Source organism: Saccopteryx leptura, chromosome 2 (genome assembly GCF_036850995.1).
Source record: "Saccopteryx leptura isolate mSacLep1 chromosome 2, mSacLep1_pri_phased_curated, whole genome shotgun sequence".
NCBI lineage: Eukaryota > Metazoa > Chordata > Mammalia > Chiroptera > Emballonuridae > Saccopteryx > Saccopteryx leptura.
The window spans coordinates 38,369,458-38,387,089 of record NC_089504.1 but is presented as its reverse complement, the minus strand read 5'-3'; the positions used below and the strand labels follow the sequence as shown (position 1 = coordinate 38,387,089).

The 17,632-nt window shown below is 46.4% G+C and overlaps 1 protein-coding gene across 1 annotated transcript; it reads right to left on the bottom strand.

Moving 5' to 3' along the window:
• Window positions 1–320: 320 nt before the first annotated feature.
• Window positions 321–16,626, bottom strand: VCP (valosin containing protein). Its single transcript, XM_066367758.1, has 17 exons — window positions 16,328–16,626; window positions 12,287–12,398; window positions 11,943–12,115; window positions 10,387–10,529; window positions 9,678–9,808; window positions 9,032–9,163; window positions 7,461–7,563; window positions 6,495–6,628; window positions 6,280–6,415; window positions 5,813–5,925; window positions 5,048–5,212; window positions 4,834–4,956; window positions 4,375–4,587; window positions 3,556–3,864; window positions 3,073–3,228; window positions 1,144–1,298; window positions 321–988 (listed from the first exon to the last, which is right to left on the bottom strand). Exons 1-17 carry the CDS (start codon window positions 16,342–16,344, stop codon window positions 883–885), a joined length of 2,421 nt encoding a protein of 806 aa, XP_066223855.1. The 5' UTR covers window positions 16,345–16,626; the 3' UTR covers window positions 321–882.
• Window positions 16,627–17,632: the final 1,006 nt, after the last annotated feature.

The window sequence follows — 17,632 nt, the reverse complement described above, 5'->3', positions numbered from 1 at the left end:
ATTTTTGGAGGGCATCCCAATCCAGTCCTTGGTCAGGTAATGGGAGTCTCTGCAAGCCTAGTCTTACCATCCACATCAAATACAGCTAGAGGATGCCACATTGTCCATATCTGGAACTCTATGAGGCTATCCCCCAACTACCACAGTCCTATCCAGTGCTACACCAGACATGGGGCTGGGCAACAGTATCATACCAATGTTAATCAGGAGGGGAAGAACAATCTTACAGGATTTCACATTTGAAAGAATGCCTTGGCAGTGAGGTGTAGCCTAAGGCCCTTCCCAGAAAAAGAAACAGGCATAAGTGCTAGGACTCAGGCTCCATTTTGATTCAATGTTTATTGTCCTTTTACAACATGTCATTTTTGGTTTAGAAACTGCTTGTGATTAGTTTTCCAATATTAACTCAAAAGCATGTAAAATAAAATCAACCTACTCTCTATATAAACACCCAGCAACTGTGGCCCTTCACCCTCCGACCCAGGTTGGGTAAGGGGAAGAAGAGAGGGCTCGGGAAACATTGAGTGAATTGCAGCTTTCCTGTAGGGAGTAGCAGTAGTGCTTTGGTTCAACCCACAGGACCCCTGCACTGCCCCAAACTACAACAGAAACGATGTAGGCCCAAGGCCCAATTCTCTGTTGGTAATTCACTTTCTGCCTCCCAAATGAAAATCACTTTTATTTTATCGCTTTTGTTTTGCTGTGTTTTTTTTTTTTTTTGCAACAGAAACCCCCTGTCCAGAGTCTGACTGTAGCTGAACTGTTCAGACAGAGGAATGAAGCAGGCCGTGGGCGCAGCCCTGGTCCCTCCTGGGCAAGCGCCCCTACCCTCAGGGAACAAGGTTCAGCCAGGCCAGCTCGCAGCACACTGGCCACCACCACTTAGCCATACAGGTCATCATCATTGTCTTCTGTGTATACACTGCCACCTGTGCCACCTCCACTGCCCTGACTGGGGCCAGCTCCACCCTGGTTTCCTGAAGGGAATCTGTGTGCACAAAAGCAGAGCAAAAAATAAAAAGGTTAGGACAGGGCCCACGTAGAATTTTCACAACTACCCCTCTAGCCTACTTTGGACTCCCAGGACCTTGGTTGTGTAGTTCCCCAAGACAATTTAAGCATTTCCCACTGCATCTTACTTACCTGAAACTGCCAAAGCCCCGACTCTGCTGAAGAGTCTGAGCAAACATTTCGTATTTTCGAATATCGTTGTCACTGACAGAACGACGGGCAAAGCGCATGGCCTCTTCAAAGTGATCTCGGCGGATCTCAGGCACTGGATCATCCTCTTCTACCTCCTGCAGGGTTGGTAAAAATAGACCATCAGGGCCTGACCAGACTGTGGCACAGTGGATCAAGTGTCAGTCCGGGACACAAAGGACCTAGGTTTGAAATCTCGAAGTTGCCAGCCTGAGCACAGGCTAGCTGGCTTGAGTGCAGGGTCACTGGCTTGGCTGTAGCCCCCATGTCAAGGCATGTATGCGAAAGCAACCAATGAACAACTAAAGTGCCGCAATGAAGAATTGATTCTTCTCATCACTTTCCCCTCCTGTCTGTCTCTCTCAAAAAAAAAAAAACAAGAAAAGAAAAAAAAAAGAAGAAAAAAAAACCAACAGACCACCAGGGAGTATTGAGGCCAAGCCTAGATCCCTTACCTGGCCTTCCTGCCACTAAGTCAAGTAAGTCACCAGGTCATTCTCTCTAAAATTGAGTCACTGTCCTGCTTAAAAACCTGCCCTGCTTAAAAACATTGTGAAAAAGGCAAAACAGAATCAGTGGTTGCCACGGGCTTAGGATGGTAAAAAAAAAAACAACTCAGCCCTGGCCGGCTGGCTCAGTGGTAGAGCTTCGGCCTGGCGTGCAGGAGTCCCGGGTTCGATTCCCGGCCAGGGCACACAGGAGAAGCGCCCATCTGCTTCTCCCCCCTCCCCCCCCCCCCCTTTCTCTCTCTCTCTCTTCCCCTCCCGCAGCCAGGGCTCCATTGGATCAAAGTTGGCCTGGGCACTGAGGATGGCTCTGTGGCCTCTGCTTCGGGCGCTAGAATGGCTCTGATTGCGACAGAGCGACGCCTCAGATGGGCAGAGCATCGCCCCCTGGTGGGCATGCCGGGTGGATCCCGGTAGGGAGCATGCGGGAGTCTATCTGACTGCCTCCCTGTTTCCAGCTTCAGAAAAATACAAAAAAAAAAACAAAAAAAAAAACAAACCAAAAACAACTCAAGTGACCCAAGGGAACTTTTTGGAATGACAGAAATTTCTTTATTCCTCTCTACCTCACTTTCTCTCTCTCATCTCTCTCTAAAAATCAATAAAGTCTTAAATTAAAAAAAATATATCAATGGCTCTCAGTGTTTACATCTGAATTATACCTTACCTTGTGGCCTTACTTTCCTTAATATATGCCATCTTAAACCTACCCAGGTTTTCTCAATTTCTGTAATTCTACTTCACAGCAGTTTATTTGGGCTGCATATTTTCTTTATCCAAATTCAAGTATCCCTTCAACACTCCAGTTCAAACCCTATCTCTTCCATTGATAAGCCTTTCCAATTGTTGTGACTAATGAGGCTGCTCCTTGGAATTAGTTTATCAGTTTTTATACTTTTATGAGAGACAAGAGGAATGTTACAGACCCTCTCCAAGAGTTAGAGAAAACCATCCATTCATTTATTCTCTAACATGGTGCCACAATACAGTGAGAAACAAGCGAGATAATATAGACCTTACATTCAAATGTCAAATCTACATTTAGTTTCAGGAGGTCCATGAGACCAACAATGATAGAAAGGTCCATGGATCCAAGGTTCTAAGCTCTGCTTTATTTGTTTATCTGTACGATCATGCTTTGATTTTCCTCATGGAGCCTATTTCACACTGAATATACAGCCTGTCCAACTCTTCTCAGCCTTCATAATTCCAGAATGAAGGAATAAACCGTTATTCTTTCTCTTCAATACCCTACTGAATACCTCAGTCAGATCATCTTTCCAAAAACCTTACACTCTAGGGCATGGTGGAGACTGTCCCCTGGCTTCCTATGACTGGCATATTTGGGGTAAGGATTCAAACTCACCATAGCTGATGGGTTGGTCTGCCTCTCGCGGTCTCGCCTAATCTCACTCTCAATGGATTCACGAATGGCAAGCTTACAGGCACGTTGGCAAATCTCTGTCAGGTCAGCTCCAGAGAAGCCATTAGTCATCTTAGCCAGGAACTCCAAATCCACATCCTAAAAGAAGTAACAGAGTATCTTAACACTTAGTCTCTACTCTTGTGACACATACATACCTCTGAGCCACTCTATCACTTCCGATTCCAATTTACCCCATCTTTCACCACTGTTTTATACCCAATTCTAGATTATCCTTATACTCTTAACCCTTTGAGTAGTACAAATGTTCATGTACGCCCTCACTCAAAGAGTAAACAAAAAACTCACTACACAAAGGGTTAAATCTTCCCTTTACAACCTTAACCCCAGAAATCCCAACGAAATTTTGCTTGGGAACCAAATAGCACTTTAAACTGGCCTGAGGATTCAAGATCTTGCACCTGCCTTGGCTACTGGGGACTTGCGCAGGTTGGCCTTGAGGATGGCAACACGAGACTTCTCATCAGGGAGCGGGATGTAGATGAGTTGATCAAGGCGGCCAGGTCGTAGGATGGCCGGATCAATAATGTCAGGCCGGTTGGTAGCGCCAATGATAAAAACATTCTTTTTTGTGGACATGCCATCCATTTCTGTTAGAATCTGGTTGATAACTCGGTCAGCAGCCCCACCACCATCTCCAATGTTACCACCACGGGCCTTGGCAATTGAATCCAGCTCATCGAAGAACAGTACACAGGGGGCAGCTTGGCGGGCCTGTGGGAGAGATGGACTCAAGCATTAGCACAAACGGGTCTCTCAGACCCGAGAAGGAAAATAAAGTGACCTTCACTGCCCCAGCTGAGCTGACAGAATGAGATGTTTTTAACTCTCCCAAAGAAACAGCCTCTATCTCTACCTTGTCTCCAATCAAGTGAATAGACAGCCTAGATTCCTTTTTTATTTATTTTTTGACAGAGACAGAGAGTGTCAGAGAGAAGAATAGATAGGGACAGACAGGAAGGGAGAGAGATGAGAATCAATTTTTCATTGTGGCACTTTAGTTGTTCACTGATTGCTTTCTCATATGTGCCTTGACCGTGGGGCTACAGCAGATTGAGTAACCCCTTGCTCAAGCCAGCGACCTTGGGTCCAAGCTGGTGAGCTTTGGTCAAACCAGAGAACCCGCGCTCAAGCCGGCGACCTCAGGTCTCCGCATCCTAATCCGACGCTCTATCCACTGCACCATTGCCTAGTCAGGTGACAGCCCAGCTTCTTACAGCTCACCTTGTCAAAGATTTCTCTGACATTGGCCTCAGACTCCCCAAACCACATGGTGAGCAGCTCAGGACCCTTGATGGAGATGAAGTTGGCCTGGCATTCATTAGCAATGGCTTTGGCCAGCAAGGTTTTCCCACAGCCAGGAGGTCCATAGAACAGTACTCCTTTGGAGGGTGTCATGCCAAACTTGAGGAATTTGTCGGGGTGCTCCACAGGATACTAGGAGGAAAACGAAAGAGAATTCAGGGATACCTATAAAGTCTGAAAGAAACCTAACCAAGCAGGTGCCAACCCCCCACCATTCTGTGGTGTTAAAATCCAGGTTCCCTAGGAACAGGGTCCTTAGTGCCTCAAACATGAGAATAGCAGGTTCCTGAATTATTCTCTCACAATTCCTGCAACGAATGTGCCAACACCCAAAGACTAACCAACTCAATTACAAATGCTGAAACCAAGCTACCCTACCTGGACCAGTTCCTGAAGCTCACGTTTGACATCCTCCAGGCCCCCAATGTCTTCCCAGGTTACCTGTGGCACCTCCACCACAGTTTCCCGCAGTGCTGATGGATTGCTCTGGCTCAGGGCCCACTAAAAAGGGAAAAAAACATGGGAATGAAACTTGCCAGAGAATGAGTCAAAGTGCACGTGTGCAGATCTAAGATGGGAGTGCAGTCCTTACCCGGAAGTCATCCATAGTAACTGCCAGGGAGTTCATGACTTCAGCATCAATGGTTTCATCCTCTAGGTCAATGAGGTCCATCTTCTTGCGAATGGCCTGCAGAGCGGCCTCTGAGCACAAGGCTGCTAAGTCAGCACCCACATGCCCGTGAGTCTCATTGGCTACCTGCAAAAGAGAAGATCTGCTTATTATCCTGTCTCTTACACCTAGCTGCCTTAGGAGGTCAAAGAGAACAAAATCCTGACCTCTTCCCTTGACTTCTATGTCTGAGTCTTCCCATTTCCAGGGGTCTCCAAACTTTTTACACAGGGGCCAGTTCACTGTCCCTCAGACCATTGGAGGGCTGCCAAATACAGTGGTCCTCTCACTGACCACCAATGAAAGAGGTGCCCCTTCCAGAAGTGCAGTGGGGGCTGGATAAATGGCCTCAGGGGGCCACATTGCGGCCCGTGGGCCGTAGTTTGGGGACGCCTGCTGTATACATACTAGCAATCCTTTCACTGGCTAGAATTTAAGTATTTAAGCCTGGGCTTGGGGCTTACAAACAAAGCTGCCCCCAAAATTCTGGTTTACTCTAATACAGTGTCAACCAAGAAACATGTCAACTCCAGTTTTTGGAATTTAATCTCAAATCACTTCCTTTTTCCTGACCAGGAATCAGAATCAGTCTCTTCACATGTTCAATATATATTCCTAGCCAGTTCCCTTCAACTGATTAGAAATAGATATCCTAAAACTCCTGGCCAGCCCTCATCACTACTCCACCTGTTCCAGGTCCACATCATCTGCCAGTTTCATGTTCTTGGTATGGATCTGAAGAATTTCCAAGCGTCCTGTAGCATCAGGAATTCCAATATCTACCTCTCTGTCAAAGCGACCTGTGGGACAGGTGCATAAACATAAAAGGGCTCATTTCTGGTCCAGAGGGGAGAAGGGATAGGCCTAACGTGACCAACCATCCCAATCTGCCCAGGATGGTTCTGATGTCAGCACTCAAAGTCCCATGTCCTGGGAAACCCTTCAGTCTCAGGCAAAACAAGATGGATGGTCACCTTAGGGCATGTGATAAGGAAAAAGATCTTCGAGCCCCATCACTACAAAAAACTTCAAGAAATGCACAGGATTAGATGATTTAGCTAAAGGATAGATACGAGATTCAAGAGATTAAGCCCAATAGAGTTATAATCTCCCTGTAAACAAGGACAGAGCATAAAGGAATTTAAGATTCTTACCAAATCGTCGTAGGGCTGGGTCAATGCTGTTGGGTCTGTTGGTTGCTGCCATGACAATCACATGTGCTCTCTGCTTTAGGCCATCCATAAGGGTCAACAACTGTGATACTATACGCCGTTCTACCTCCCCATGGGTCTGCCAGGACAAGATATCTGGTCAGAAGTGAAGTCAGAATCTTTCAGCCCCCCACTAATCCCTCGGGTTAAGGTCCTACTTTTTCTCTTTTGGGAGCAATGGCATCCAGCTCATCAATGAAGATGATAGCAGGAGCATTCTTCTCAGCCTCCTCAAAGGCTTTACGAAGGTTGCTCTCAGACTCGCCAGCCAATTTGCTCATGATCTCAGGACCTGAGCGGATACAGAATACAGGCAATGACAAAACTACATCCTTCCTCATTCCCAAAATAATCAGATTTTATTTTCCCAGACCAGAGACAGGTCCTTGGTGAGGTGACAGGGAACCTCTGCCTACTTTTTTTCACAACCTCTATTTAGCCACCATCCCAAGACAGCCACCAGGCCAGGCTGAGGAAAAGCCAAGGACTCAGTATATTTATCTCACAGTGGAGCTAAAAGTGTGAAGAAGACAGAAGATGCTCTGGGACTTCTTGCCAGAGAAGAAGCAGCAGCACAAAGTTGGACCTCTAACAGCTAAATAATGATTCTTTTTTTTTTTTTTTTAACAGAGACAGAAAGAGAGTCAGAGAAAGGGATAGATACGGACAGACAGACAGGAACGGAGAGATGAGAAGCATCAATCATCAGTTTTTTGCTGCGACATCTTAGTTGTTCATTGATTGCTTTCTCATATGTGCCCCGACCATGGGGCTACAGCAGACCGAGTAACCCCTTGGGTTAAATAATCATTTTAAAGAGCCAGGTGACCTTCCCCCAAACCTTCTACAACAAACTAGCATAGACTTTTTTGATTTCCCATCCTAACTTGCTACCCCTAAATGTTTTCAGCCTGTCTTTAATCTTTCCCAATGGGGGATAGGACAGGGGCACAAGAGTAAAATATCTTCCCCTTGTTTCTTACTTAGCTATAATGTATCCCAGCAAAAAAAAATGCTAAAGTGTACACAAGGATATGTGTGCAAATGTGTCCATGATTTATCCAGTTCAGGTCACGCTTAGCTCAGAAATGGGTCCAAACACAAGGTGAAACAAGTCTCCCTACCGTTGATCAAAAAGAAGAAAGCTCCAGTCTCATTTGCCACAGCTCGAGCAATTAGGGTCTTCCCAGTTCCAGGAGGTCCATAGAGCAGGATTCCCCGAGGAGGCTGAGGACCAGTACAGGGTATGATTAGGTACAAACTCCCACCTTCTCTCAATCCCATCCACCCTAAAATGGCTTGAATAGGGCTCTATCTAGGGAGGGTGAGAAGCACAGCTCATCCCTGACACCAGTATGAATAAGTCCTCAACCACAGGTACTAGCTGTGTAGCTTACTTCAGGCTACACTCACTCCTCTTAGCAGAGAAAATACTGATAGAAGGCTGACATTTATGATTAAAACTTGCATAGCAGACTAAGAGCAGAGAAACTGCCCTAAGAAACTATCGTGAGTCTGAAGACACTGCAATTAGGCAAAAGCAAGAGGCCATTAAGCCAAGGGCTTGACTCCAGATAGACCAAGAGCCAGGGACTAGCTTAGTCATTTAAGAGTTTTGCCAAAGACTCATTCATTCCAAGAATCACAACTCGTCAAGATTTATCATGTTTGAATGCTTTTCCTTACCGCCAACCACAAGTTTTTCTCTTTGAAGTTATCTTTTGTATGGCCTTCACAGGCAGCACATGGGCAGTGCCCACATAGAAGGTCAAATTATTTTTTTTTTTTTTTTTTTTTTTTTTTTTTTTTCTGAAGCTGGAAACAGGGCGAGACAGTCAGACAGACTCCCGCATGCGCCCGACCGGGATCCACCCGGCACGCCCACCAGGGGCTGTGCTCTGCCCCCCAGGGGGCGATGCTCTGCCCATCCTGGGCGTCGCCATATTGCGACCAGAGCCACTCTAGCGCCTGAGGCAGAGGCCACAGAGCCATGCCCAGCGCCCGGGCCATCTTTGCTCCAATGGAGTCTTGGCTGCGGGAGGGGAAGAGAGAGACAGAGAGGAAAGCGCGGCGGAGGGGTGGAGAAGCAAATGGGCGCTTCTCCTATGTGCCCTGGCCGGGAATCGAACCCGGGTCCTCCGCACGCTAGGCCGACGCTCTACCGCTGAGCCAACCGGCCAGGGCTAAGGTCAAATTATTTATACGATGCATAGTAGGGGAAGAGTAATAATTTCATCTTAGTGCATCCCATGACATGGAAATGGTTGGGAAGCTACGATCTAGACCAGCAGTTCTCAAATGTTTTAGACTCAGGACCCTTAACGCTCTGCAAATTTCCTAATTTTCACTTTTATTGAGCAGCACTCTTCTAGACAGGCTGGCAAGCTATGGTGAGATTTGTTTATACAGGGTCCATGAGAATGGCTTTTGTGTTTTTAAAGGGTTCACACACACACACACACACACACACACACACACACACACACACACGGCAGAGAACTTCATTGGCCCACTCTATTCTAGATCATTGTGTAGCTTTACTAAATTTAGAGCCCTCAATAAACTCAAAGAATTTATTATTGCCTCTCTAATCAAAGAAAATATTGAAACATATATGAAAATAGGTCCCAGGATTAGACACCAAGCAGTTGTTAATCACCACCCTACACTATATCCCAAAGCCCAAGATGCTTACCTTCACACCAATTGCCTTAAATAGGGCAGGATGTCTCAGGGGCAGCTCCACCATCTCTTTTATCTGAGCTAGCTGTTTCCTGCAGCCACCAATGTCATCATAGCCTACTTCATTCAAAGACTCTTCCTCATCCTGAATATGGAGAAGACAAAGAAAAGGAGAAGGCAGAACACTACTATTAGCAATTGCTGAATTTCTTCAAATCCTTATACAATCTGGAGTGAAAATATCTGCTGTATTAAAGACTCTCCTCTAAAGGGACCATGCCTCAAAGAACAACTCAAAGCCCCAAAGCAGAGATTTCTAGCATAGCTTTTCCCCTCTCACACTGTCCTTAGTCTTACTGAGAAGGGCTCTCCTAAGATCTGAAGCTGGAAATTCTGGTAAATGGGCTTCCAGCCCCACCATCATTATTTCTTCAAAAATTAGTCCAACCACTTAGATCATTTTGGTTCAATCTAGATTCTAAAAATTGCTGGTATCAGATACTTTTAAGAAATACCTAGGCCCAGAAATGAATACCTGGGAGGTTTCCCACCTCTACAAAGAAGCTTAGTTCCACAGAGCACCCCATCTTGCTAGTTACATGACTGCGTCACACTGAGTAACCATGTAGTCAGGTATTAGGATCAGAGAAAGAACTCACCTCTCGTTTGATAGGCTCCCCTTCACAGTGGATAACCGTGTCTGGAGCAACAATGCAATAAGGGCTGGGGTCTGTTTCCACTACTTTGAACTCCACAGCACGCATTCCACCTCGGACAAGGAAAATGTCTCCTATGGGAGCAATCAACACAAGAGCAATTAGAGGTGTCAACTACAAGACCAAGTAAAAATTACTCATCAGATTCTGGGGTCTAGAATGCCAAGTTCACTAGATACTGCCCTCTTCTCTCCCCACCCCAATGATCCTGATAAGCATCAGGCAAAAGGAGAAGGCTAACCTGTAAAATGTTCCTCTGCCTCTCAAGAGGTCAGTGAACAATCTGATGTGCCAGAAGCCCATCAGGTTTTGACTTCTGGAGTATAAGCAACCCAAGCTTTTATAACAATCACCAATGGTAGAGCTGTGCTGAATATTAAATACACTTTGGACTGTGATACAGCCAAAATGGCCCACCTCCCTCTTCAGAGATTTAAGAAAAGGTAGCTTACTCTCCTGGAGCAGAGAATGGGAATGGGGTAATGGGATAATGGCGTAACGGGGGAATGGGGGGGAGGGAGGCAAGGGTGGTGGGGAAAGAAGAGAGTACACATGTATGCATATATATGAGACTAAGACAGATATTCCAAGGTTTACTACCAAGTATCCCTAACAACCATCCTTAATCTCAGTTCCTAGAATTATCTCTCACCTTTACGAATGGGTCGATAAGCTTCCAGGAAGTACGGCTTAAGGTACACCTCAAAAAGATTGCCAGTGATGCCTTCCACTGTGTCATCAATGGGTAACACGTGGATACGTTTGCCATACTTCACATCAGGGCATGGCTGGATGCTGAGAATGACAAGCAGACTCCACGTTACCAGCCACATTGCGGCCCCAAGCACTGGGTGTCCGAAAGGGCCTGGCACAGAGAGCTGATGGCAAGTGAAAGAGAAAAGGCAGGGACGGCTTTAGGTGAAGAGAGGCAGGAGGATAGGGTAGAAGCAAAGAAAAAGGAACAGCCAGGCAGAACTAAGACAGTCACACTCAGGGAGGGGTCGTAAAAGCTATTAGAAGAAGCTTCTGTGGCTGCCCACTCCCAATCAGTGAACCAAAGGAAGACCCACACATCTGGAACCCCTACAAAGAAGACAAATCTGGAACCCTTTCAGTGAGAGATATCCAACGATGACCCGTTCTGGCTAATGCTGGTGACCCGATGTTACAAAGGGAAGCCTTAGTCTGTTAAACGTCAAGGTCAGAGAAATAGAAATGAAAAAATAATCTCAACCAGGTGGTCAAAGCACCTTGAGAACACTGACTAAGCACCTCCAAAAAGGCTACACGAAACCCAGAATCTATAAAAAACAATCAAAAGCCTAAGATATTCCTGGCCAGGTGACAGGTGGTTGGGTAGCAGTAGCTAGAGATGACTACAAAATGGGAAAGTTTCTAGCCTAAAGTCCAAAATCACTCAGACTTCAGCTATCCTGGGTCTGACTCAAACTCTCCTAGATTAATTTGGATCCTTAAAAAGACCTGCTAGGGCCTGACTAGGAGGTGGTGCAGTGGATAGAGCATCAGACTGGGATGCGAAGGACCCAGGTTCGAGACCCCCAAGGTCGCCAGCTTGAGCGTGGGCTCATCTTGTTTGAGCAAAGCTCACCAGCTTGGACCCAAGGTTGCTGGCTTGAGCAAGGGGTTACTTGGATTGCTATAGCCCCACGGTCAAGGCACATATGAGAAGACAATCAATGAACAACTAAGATGTCGCAACGAAAAACTAATGATTGATGCTTCTCATCTCTCTCCGTTCCTGTCTGTCTGTCCCTATCTCTCTCTTTCTCTGACTCTCCCCGTCTCTGTAAAAAACAAAAAAGACCTGCTAGGAATCCACCTTCCATATCCAACACTCCCACCTTTTTCTAGTCCTAACACAATAATGAGGTTATTTGGCAGATACACACCCTAAAATGGCATCTTAACCCAGGGTCTAAGGTGTGGTAGTTATACCTCTTGTAGTAAAAAGAAAAAAAGCATCAAGAAAGTTGTAGAAATGCCTTTGTCCCAAAGGTCAAGCAGAAGCAGATTTTAAAGTCCTAGGGAGACAGAACCAAAACCTCAAGACAATCCTGATACATAAGTCTTCCCATAGTTAGGAGGCTTCTTATACCTGCAGATGCCAAGGCCTTCATAGGGGTCCTGACCATAATGCAGGCTGTCTCTTGCCTCCCATCCCTGAGGGGCCAAGAACCCCACACACACCTGATGACATCCCCTAGGCGTACACGAAGGTTATTCCGAACAACTCTATTCATTCGAATCTTCTCATCAGAACATGTGTCATCAGAAAGCACAATGCACACAGCTTCCCGCCTCTTCTTTCCTTTCAGCAACACTGTATCACCTCGGAACAACTGCAGCTCATCCATCTTGGGCTGAGGAAAGAAGGTTAAGGCCTTTGGGTCACTGAGCCAGGGGATAAGCAGCAGCCCTGGAGGTTGGGATTCCCAGTAAACCCCACTGTATCTGTGGGCACTGCAAGAAAAATGGGGAAATCCTTCAGATTAAGTGCAATAAGAAATGACTGAACTGTGGACCTAACTTACCTGAGACAAGGACACTACACTGTTGTCCTCATTGATGGCTTCATCGACAATTAACCGATTGGGACGATTCTTCTGTTTAAGAATGGCTGTGGATAAGTCATCACCCTTTGAACTAAAAAGAGAAAAAAAAAAGTCAGTCCCACTATACTCCAGGGACTCCACTAATTTAAAAAATTCACACTTAGAAAAGAAATAACAAATAGATGAAGCTGTCCCTATATCAGAGAGCTCAGATAAAGGAAATTCGGCCAAGGTCATGAAGAGTAATAACACATATTACAATTCCCATTCCAGTAGCTCTCAGTATTCTGAGCACTAGTAGCCTAGCTGTAAAGCCTAATGGTCAGAACACTATGGCCTAGCCCTGGCAGAACAGATCAATGTCTCTTTTTTTTTTGTCTCTCTCTCCCTTCCTCTTTCTCAAAAATAAATAAATAAAATGGTAAATAAATGAAAGAAAACTATAGCTTAAAAAGATGAAGTGGAGACTAAGCACAATTAGAGAAATGAAAATAATCTTAGATAGGATATAACAGTGAATAAGAAAAGGGGTCTGAATCCCAACCCTGCCATTACCTAACTGTGATCTTGGGCAAGTTATTTAACCTCTCTGGAAATTGACATCCTAATCTGTAAAATGAGTGAGAATATGTAGCATTGCCCTAAGTAAGAGTAATGAATGCAAAATGTTCAACACAATGCCTGGCACACAGTAATAACGGTCAGTGTGATTAATTAGCACAAGTTCTTTCTTTGCTAACCTTCGTGCAGAATGAAGTTTATCAAGACAACTTTGTAGGGCTCAGGGAGGACCCAAATCCCACCACGCAAGGCTGGGGACTATGAAGCAAAATTATCACTACCTCCCTTTCAACTGGCTACACTGCTGAATGCCAGGGTTTTCCATATGCCACAGAAATGCCAAGCATAATGACCATCATATTTAAAAACACTAACAGATCTGTAATCTCCAGAAAGAGGTTCAAGCTCTGTAAAGACACACAACTCCATGGAGTTGGCTCAAAGAATCAAAACCAAGAAATACTGAGATATGGGGCAAATTCAAATTCCTCCCAAACCAAGGTTGCCTGAATCTACACTTGGTTTAAACTATCCAGTTTCAATTATTTCCTACAAGAAAAGATCATTTACCCAACACCAACTTCTTACCTAGCTTATCTCCAGCCTTCACTAACTAAACTCAGTGGGCTCTCCCTTTGAAGAGCTACCTCCTCTTAGTAAGCTCAAAAAAACATGTGCATTAACCACAACAAGGAGGCCAGACAATGAAGAAAGCAAAGTAATAAATAAAAAAGAATGTCGAGCCTGACCTGTGGTGGCGCAGTGGATAAAGTGTCAACCTGGAAACGCTGAGGTTGCCGGTTCAAATCCCTGGGCTTACCTGGTCAAGGCACATATGGGAGTTGATGCTTTCTGCTCCTCCCCCCTTCTCTCTCTCTCTTTCTCCCCTCTCTATAATGAATAAAATAAAATAAAAATAAATAAAAAGCAAAAATAAATAAAAAAGAATGTCTTCTTTGCCTGACCATACAGTGGCGCAGTGGATAGAGCATCGGACTGGGATAAAAAGGACCCAGGTTCGAGACCCCAAGGTCGCCAGCTTGAATGCGGGCTCATCTTGTTTGAGCAAAGCTCACCAGCTTGGACCCAAGGTTGCTGGCTTGAGCAAGGGGTTACTCGGTCTGCTGAAGGCCCTCGGTCAAGGCACATATGAGAAAGCAATCAATGAACAACTAAGGTGTCACAACAAAAAACTGATGATTGATGCTTCTCATCTCTCTCCTTTCCTGTCTGACTGTCCCTATCTATCCCTCTCTCTGACTCTCTGTCTCAGTAGAAAATAAAAATTTTTAAAAAAGAATGTCTTCCATGAATTATTTCTTCATTCAACAAATTAACAAGTATATATATGTATGTATTATATTCCAGGCACTGTTCTGGGATCCACGGGTACATTAGTTAACAAAACAAGACAAAATAGTATTCCTGTTAGAAACAACTTCACAACTTGCAAGAAAAAGAGAATACCTGCTATGGAGTTACAGGGTTTATATATCTTTTGGTCCTGATATACAAACAAAGACAAATCCCATTCACATAATAAAATTATAAACTTACTGCTGACCCTCTCACATAGGTTGCATCTTTAGTTATCACCTTTAAACTAGTTTCCAAGTGTGGAGTCCCCTAGGCTTAAACTTGCCTCTCCCAACCCAAAAGTGTGGCACTTTGGGCATAATGCAACAGAGCAGACAAATATTCGGGGAGTCGGGGGGGCTTATCAACACCCTGGAGGGCAACCATGGTCAATGCAACCGCTGAGAGTAATTTAAACCCATCAATTCTCCCTCTTCCTCACACCTCAAAATACCCTCCAAGCGCTGCCTATTTTCCTGCTTAATCTATAGAACTGGCACTGAAGAAAAATAAAATCGTTGTTGCCTCTAATCATCATAATTTGTATTTTAACCCCAAAGCTGCATTCTAGGAAAACCTCCAATCTGCCTACCAGTCCTGACCCTAGCAATGAAGGTAAGTGGTATTGCTCTTTCCTTACGACAAATTCCTTTAATGCCACATCTACCTACTGAGATCAAAGGAAGGAACCTCTAAAAGAGGAATTCAGTCTAATCATGACCCACCAGCAGTCCTGGATGCTCTTGCATTGTCTTCAGCATGAGTCAGGCCCTTTCCAGAACCCCACTGGGCCAGAACCCCATAGGGGACTTGACTTGGAGGGAGTTCAGGTAAGAGTTATCAAGATGACATAAGGTTAGAAACCATCTATTATGGATTTGTAGTTTTAGTTTTGAAAACAAAAGACTGACTGGAAAGCCCAAGGTAATAATTTAAGTACTAATAAGTGGTCCTTTTAAATAGGTGACTAAGTGATACTTCACTTCGATTCAGAAACTTGAAAAAAAAAAGGAACACACCAAAAAAACAAATTTTCTTTAAATCAGGAAGATGATTTGCATAAAAGTTTCCATAGGATGGCTGTCTTTTTTTTTTCCCCCCTCTCAGTTTGTAAAGCTCTTGATTCTAAATTCAGTGGACAGAAGTGGTCAGGTTTTATCTGATGCTTTCCTCAGGACTGGAGGAGGGCCCAGGAGTTCTCAACATAGAAGCTTGAGGAGGAAAAACGTGTGTGTTGGAAGAGTTAGGGCAACTCTAACCTTCACACCACGAAGGCTGAAATCTAGGAAGGCCCAGAAAATAGGTACTCAGATTCGAACGATGTAGCCAAGAACCTAAAATAATAGAGAAAGGAAAAGTGCCTTTCTCCCTGCACCTACTTCATAACATCCTGGAAAACTGACTAAAACTCACTCGTTCGAATAACTAACCTAAAATAGGAAGATCAGAAGCGAAAAGCAGGGCGCACTGTCTCCCTCACTACTCAGGTGGCACACGAACCAACCAAGAGCCAGGCGGACCCGGCTCCGAAAGTGCCATGGTCAGTTTCCCTGAGCTCGCCGGGCCTTCCCCGGCTCCGGCCTCCGCCTGTGTCTCTGGGCTCCGAAGGCCTTCACGTGGCCCCAAGTCCACGCCCACCGTGCCCGGTTAGGGCGTCGGGGCCTGTTCTCTCCGGGAACCAAAGGCCTTCAGCGGGTGGTGGGCCGAATCGCAGGGGGCGCCCCCAGGCCCCGCGGCCCCGCGCCGGCAACGTGGGCTCGCAGACCTCACTAGGCCGGTACGGCCCGTCCCAGGTGAGCCAATCAGACGGGCCGGGGCCTGCATGACACAGCACGATCCGGCCCAGGCCCCGACCCGGGCCCAGCGCAAACCCCGCCTAGGGGGCGCGCGGGTGCGTGGCCAGCCCAGCAGGGCCCACAGCCCCTCCTTCATTCCCTTCCCCTCCTCTAGTCGCATATCCCCTTCATTCCCAGTATCCACATCTTAGCGCCCACGGCCAGGCCCCACCGGGCCTACCCAGCGCCGAAGTGTCCCCGGTGCGTGCGCCCGCAGCGAGCGCGCGCGCACATAAATACACACACACGCAAACAAACACACACTCACTCGGCTCCGGAGGCCATGGCGCGCGCCTCTCAGCCGGCGGATGTGGCGGCCCGCGGGTAACGGCTACGAGGGGTGGCTGGCGACCGACTGGATCGGGGCTCGGCTCTCCCGAGCGAGTGGCGAGCGGCGGTGACAAATCACAGGCAGCCTCCCTCTCGCTTCCTCCAAGCGGCACCCGTGCGGTGGGCGGGCAGGAGTCGTTGGCTCCCGATCTGCGAACGGGTAGCAGCGACGACTCCAACGACAGCTGCAGACGCTTCAGAAACTGAGCTGAGAAGAGCCGAATCATCGGAAGAAGAGGTGCTCTCACCTCAACCAATCAGCGCCTGCTCTAGGTACTCCCGCCCGCCTCTCGGCGCCTCTCCCCAGCAACCCGCGGACCACAGCCAATCAGGAAATTCGTTTTGGCCTGGCTCCCGCCTCAGGGATGCAACGCCACGTCAATTGGCCGCAACGCTACGCTTCCTGGACGGATTGGGATTCTCCACCAACCAACGAAAGGAGTGGGGCAGATCGACTAGCGAAAGGAGTGTTAAACCCTTGGAGGCGGGCTCTCCCACTTGGCTTCAGTTCATTGGCTCCTGAGTTTATTCTGCTGAAAAAATCTGGCACAATAGATTGAATCCTTTTATTAATCTAGCACTGTTGCATTTATAACCCACACCTATCTTCTTCCAGAACTTGAGGATTCACCATAAAAAAGCTGGCTCAAGCCACTCCTACTTTGGACCGTTTGACTAGCACTCCAGATCTTAATCCACGCTATCCTATAATCATTGCACCTCCGATTCCCTGGTTAACCCTAATCACACAAGGCTTTACAGTTCTTCCGGTTGGAAGTACAGGCGTCCTCCTACCACTGGGTATTAATGATCTGCGGAAGGAGGGCACTCAAGTCCAGAGAGGAGTCAGAAGGCTACACGGAACACACAGCAGATTCAATACAGCCCAAAGCAGCAGGAAAACTGCATGCTGAGTTGAAGTCTGGGCTCAAAATGCCAGCTAACCCTGTCTATATTCAATAGGCAGCACCCTTCATCCCTATCCACACAGACACATTTGACTGAGGCAGTCAAATTTCAAATTTATAGAATTTGGGATTAAGGAGGGGGTGGGAAGTCACTGTGAGACTCAAATCTGCTTGTATCTCCCCTCTAAAAATCAAATACCTGATTTTGTCTAAGAGACCTGCCTGGACCACCTACCAGGGCAGGCCTACCTCCACTCAGTCACTTCACACAGGATCTTGGGCTTTGGGTCTCTGCCTCTAGACAATGGGAAGGACTCAAGTCATTGCTTTTTTTT

Coding starts and splice junctions, on each gene's coding strand:
- VCP (XM_066367758.1), bottom strand. Junction 12,116..12,286: donor GTGTAGTGTCCTTGTCTCAG/GTAAGTTAGGTC, acceptor TTCTTTCCTCAG/CCCAAGATGGATGAGCTGCA. Junction 10,530..11,942: donor CGCCTAGGGGATGTCATCAG/GTGTGTGTGGGG, acceptor TGTCATTCTCAG/CATCCAGCCATGCCCTGATG.